The 5,338-nt window shown below is 38.3% G+C and overlaps 2 protein-coding genes and 1 non-coding gene across 4 annotated transcripts in view; 1 reads left to right on the plus strand and 2 right to left on the minus strand.

Moving 5' to 3' along the window:
- The window catches only part of LOC126389901 (polyunsaturated fatty acid lipoxygenase ALOX15B-like), an 88,532-nt gene extending 86,415 nt beyond the window's left edge, over positions 1-2,117 (minus strand). Inside the window, exons 1-2 of the mRNA XM_050043860.1 lie at positions 1,965-2,117; positions 1,386-1,584 (exon numbers count right to left, since the gene is read on the minus strand). Coding sequence (XP_049899817.1) covers positions 1,386-1,584; positions 1,965-2,117 — 352 coding nt within the window. The remainder of the gene's footprint in view (positions 1-1,385; positions 1,585-1,964) is intronic.
- The window catches only part of glb1 (galactosidase, beta 1), an 82,073-nt gene that overhangs the window by 39,269 nt on the left and 37,466 nt on the right, over positions 1-5,338 (plus strand). The gene's annotated exons all lie outside the window — the stretch shown is intronic.
- trnas-cga (transfer RNA serine (anticodon CGA)) lies at positions 943-1,024 on the minus strand. Its single transcript has one exon. It is a non-coding gene; the product is annotated as a tRNA-Ser (tRNA).

Raw genomic sequence — 5,338 nt, forward strand, 5'->3', positions numbered from 1 at the left:
AAAGCAAGGCCCTTGCTATTAATATATATAAAAGCATAATTATAAGGCTACGAAAACCAAACGAATTTTATTTTATAGCGATTATACACTTGTATAAACATATTAATGAGTAGAATATTCAGATTCAGATTCAGATTGACAATAAACCATGCCAAATATTACACACTGGCCCTTTAATTTTGGAGACAAAAAAATGTCGGCTTAGCGCCCTGTGGTCCATTGCCCAACAGGAAATGTAGAATACTCAGAAGTACTTTAGAAGTGCTTGAGTTACTTTTCTCAGGGAGTAACGCAGTAAAGTAACTGGTTACTTTAAAAAAAAAAAGTAATGCAGTAAAGTACTTTGATTACTTTTAAAGTAACCCTTACCCAACTCTGAACATGACACTTACAAAAATTAACAATGAAACTCCAATGATTCGACTGAAATTGATATGTAGAATAATGTTAAAAAACAAAGTGTTTTCAGTGATGGTTTGAAATTACAAAGAAGCGTAAGATGTATATTCGTAAATGAATGGCACTTGTATAGCACCTTTCTAGTCTTCTGACCACTCAAAGCACTTTTTACATTACATATCACATTCACTCACTGGTGGCCGAAGCTACCATGCAGGGTGCTGCCTGCTACTCAGTTTTTAATGCACTCAGACATTGATGGAACAGCCATTGGAGCAATTTGGGATTCACTGACTTGCTGAAGGATACTTTAACATGCAGACTGGAAGAGCTGGGGATTGAACCTCTGATCTTCTGATTGTTAGACAACCTGCTCTACCTCCTGAGCCAAATGCCTTGACCTTTTTTATTTAACCTGTGCATTTGGCTAGTCTTGGCTTTGCATTGATGGATATGCAGCCCAGATACCAGATACAGCAGTTGGCTCATTTAGGAATTGTAATATTGCACCTGCAACATTTAATCATTAAACACAGTAATAACCGCTGTGAGTAGGATTTGAACCTACGCAGGGAAACCCCATTGGATTTCGAGTCCAACGCCTTAACCACTCGGCCATCACAGCTCTGTCCATCAAGGGAGCTTACTCATGCAATCGATATGGCAAGGCATGTAGTAATTTTTGTTTACATTTTCATTTTAATGCCTTGTTGTTATCTATTCTTCTTTGTGTGCATTATTTTTGGGAAATTACCAAAACGGAACAAAATAAAGTACTACTCCTGCTGAAAAGGACAATACTGTGTTTGAAAGACTCCCAGAACGTGAAGGAGGAGCTACAACAAGGTTTAAAATTGTTTACAGTATGTTGGAATAAATGTACTCCAGCCTCCTTATAGTGCAGCTTGCAGGACTTGTCTTTCTTTTATGTCTTTAATGGTCAGTGAACAACATACAGGATGTCAGACAAACACATTTCCACAAACCTATTCCCTCTCTGAAGCGGTGCACCTCGCTGTCAGTGATCCAGCAGTAGAGGGGAAACTTGAAGGTGTCTCCCTCGGGGGATTTCACTTCCACCTTGGTGGGAAACCATTTGTCCGGATTTTGGGAAGGCTGTTTTTCAAGCTCTATCCGGACCAGCTTTCCAATGGAGACAGGGCAGGACACAGTAAAAGTAGACACCTGGAGTAAGGACAGAAATGGTTTGAAAACATTTATATGAGAGATAAAGTGTATCTGGTAACCAAGAACTGAGCAGTAACCCAATGCTTAACATACAATTACTGAATGTAGAAGGGTGGACAAAGTACAACTTGTGCAGTATGCACAGTATGTACACTGCATAAATTACACTTTTGTGGGGATTTTTTTTTGTAGGTCATCTTTGTGGCTGTAGAATGAAGAGTTGCACAGCAGCACATATGCTGTCATGGCCCATAGGAGTCTGATTTGGCAAGAGTTTACATAACCTTTTCTACTTAGTGAGCCTACAATCTTGTATAGGTAAAAGTTGAGGATGCGTGTTATACATTTAAACACAGAGAGGGATATGTTAGATTTACTGCTCCTCTGATGAAGGATGACTCTCCCTTGGAGCCCATGAGCCTCGTGCGTTCGCTCTCACCATCCTTTCCCACCAGCTTAATGAAGACATGGTCACAAGTGCCGGCATCATCCAGATAGGAAGTGGACACGGTCACTTGATAATCAGCCATTTTCACTCTGGAAATCAGAAGAATCCTGGTGGGGCGAGAATAAAGATAACCAATCTCAGCACTGATTGTGTTAACTGTCACTAGACGAAGTGAAAAAAATTAAAATACTGGTATCACAATGAAAAAAGCATCAGCAAAAAGGTATTATAACACCTAATGTCATATTTGTCTTTTCCCACTAATAATGCATTTCTCACCTGTTGACTGAAGACGAAGTTCCTTTGATGAACTGCTCATTTGATAAAATATTCCTCACTGATTCCTCTTTTTATCTACACAGTTTTGTGGGAGTGTCTGATCAGTAAAAGTTAATCTCCTGATAAACTGTGGATATGTTTGAAAAATTGCAAAACCACAGAGCGATGACAAACCAGTTCTCCCACTGTTACATGTGAGAACATCACGGTCACTAAAAATATTAGTTCCAGGTAAATGTTCAAACAGCAGAAAACATGTTCACTCATACAATTAAAGCAAATTTATCTGATTGTTCATCATTTTACCATGAAAGTAAACTTTTTCTATAATGTGGAAAATACATACAGTAGAATACACAGTAACAGCCATCTAAAGTTGTCGCTTCCAGTCAGAGGCTCTTTGTTTGCCAACCAACTGGCATCCAGTTTTCAGCCATATTTCATTCACATATTTTCAACAGCACAAACACTGATTGTACCCCACATTTCACCACAGTGACTTTGACAGTATCTTTGACAGACAGTGTCTCATCTATATTATGTATCAACTTGCTTGAGCTCTCCATTTAAGTTTAGATATGAGATGTCAACACTGAGTAAAATATTGAGGATTAGAATCACAGTATCAGAATCAAATATTGAAAGCAAATACTCTTCATGTGCATCATCATCAAACTTCCCCAGAAATGTAGCCTGGAACCAGCAGGTGGTCTGTGGGTGCTCAGGGGCCGGAGGAGTACTGCAGTATTTTACTGAACTAGTTCTGGGGCCGTATTCACAAAGCTTCCGAGCACAAAGAGTTGCTCCTAACGACAAGATTCTAATTCTTGTGACATTTTCTTAGAATTTCCCCTTAAAGTTAAGACTAGGTCCTCAGATCTTATAAGAGCTCCCAAGGTGAAAAACTGTTCGGAGCAGTGAGGAGGACTTTTAAGAGGCTTAAGAGTTTCTTAATCAGAGTTGTATAAGTTGTATGATGCAATTAAAGTAACCCCGTTGGCTGTAACTTTTCTCCGTGGTTCTTCGAGTCTCTTCATTTCAGTGTTTGCTGAAGTTGAGCAATTTCCTTACATAATAACCAATCACATCTGTGAAAAGAGTGCATCATATGTAGAAATGTGGGCAAACCACACCTCCTCACTAAGGTACAAGTTTCTGTCCTTTCCTTGCTCACAGTCACTCTGAAAACATTCAGAGCTAGGACTCCTTAGCTCTTAGGCTAAGTTAGGAGCTTTAGAATGTTGTGAATAAGGTCCCTGGACTACAGTAAGAGGTTTTTCTTTCTTTTTTCTTTTTTTGGTCATCCCTATTCAAATACATGAAGGGGAGAAACAACTCTGGATATAATGTAGTTGGGTAGAACACCACTAACTATGGCCTCAGAACTGCTAAAACACATGGCTTCTATCATCTCATAGTGTCAAAAAACAGATTATAAAATAGAAGTAAAGTGTCGCACACTGAGTTTATGCTCCCGCTTTTATTTAGCTCAAAGCAGCAAACTTTCGACCCTATCGGGTCTTCATCAGGCAAATAAGTGACAGCAGTTCAAGGGGAAATTATAGCTGCTGCTCAGCGATGGGTCGGGTCCGGGCATTTTTAGGCAGTTCTGAGCAACAAGCAGAAGAATTGGAAGACATTTAGGAATTTAGCAACACAATCTGCCTTTTGCATCAGCTAAGGCCTAACTCACAACCTCTGGGACTAAGAACCAATTTCTATCTCACTGAGCTAATTAGTAGACAAGTAATGTGTAGCTTCACAAATTGACTAAGCCAGAAGTGCAGGTTTAGCAGCCGTCCATGTGTGGAAAAGCAGATTTCAAACCACTGTCAAAAATTCAGTTATTGAAACAAAATTCTGAAAATACACATATTGCATCTAGACAGCATGGAGATGTTGGTAATTTGTTTGTAACAATGATTGATTTGCTCCATAAGTGAAAAACTGATGTTTAAATTTGCCATTTTTACATTGACTCCAATTGTTCACATTAGAGCAAAATTCAAAATGCTGTCAAAAATTCAGTTTTTGAGATAAAATTCTGAAATTTGCCACACATCATCTACCATGACTCTAGAATTTTGTCTTTTTTTCATGAACATCAAAGATTTATTTAGCAAGAATTTGCATGTATATGTTTACAGTACTGTTTATAGTCAAACATTTTGGTGCACTGTAGGCTCAATTTTTGATAAATCAAAAATCTGAGAAACGTAGTTTTTGTAGGACAGTCTGAAGATGCTCTGTAGCAAGTTTGGGGTCAACTGAGCAAAAATTGTGGGAGGAGATAGGTTTAAGAAGTTTTACAGTTATTGAAAAAAGCGCGTATGGTTGATTTGTTATGAATTTTCAAAGTTTTGAACTTCAGATGCTTGCTGTAGCGCCACCATCAGGACTATTGGCTTAAGTTTACAGCTGAGGATATCTGGCATGAGACTGGACCTTTGTGCAAAGTTTGGTGAGTTTTCACCCATGAGAAGTATGATTTCCTCGGAAGAAGAAAAAAAGAAGAAGAAGAATACCTAGGATTACAATAGTGTCCTGGCAGTTTAGCTGCCCGGACCCTAGGCCGGCGCGTCTGTGACGTCACTGGGTAGAAAATCAGTGCTTGCCATCACAGCTGGGCGGGTGATATAATAGAAGCAATTAACAACAAGAAGAATAAAACAACAATATTAAATATCAATAGATAAGCAATGAATATTACAATATCAGTATAGCAAAAAGACAACAGTGAATATAAGAAGTTACACACATACACAAAAAAATTAGAATACTAGGCTAGAACAAAAACAGCGGTAATACATGAGATGAAATAATCAAAAAACATCATATCTATTCCAAACAACTGGTCAATAATTCTGTCATTGGAACAGCAGGAATAGTGCACATGATAAACATCAAAGATACGTTAAAACACTGGCATATAAGGCTACACAGAGTCTATTTAGGCTAATACTTATAGAAACGGTTTTATATCAGATTCCGGTAACACTTTACAATAAGGTACACAAAATTCAA

The sequence above is a fragment of the Epinephelus moara genome, chromosome 5, assembly GCF_006386435.1.
Source record: "Epinephelus moara isolate mb chromosome 5, YSFRI_EMoa_1.0, whole genome shotgun sequence".
Lineage (NCBI taxonomy): Eukaryota > Metazoa > Chordata > Actinopteri > Perciformes > Serranidae > Epinephelus > Epinephelus moara.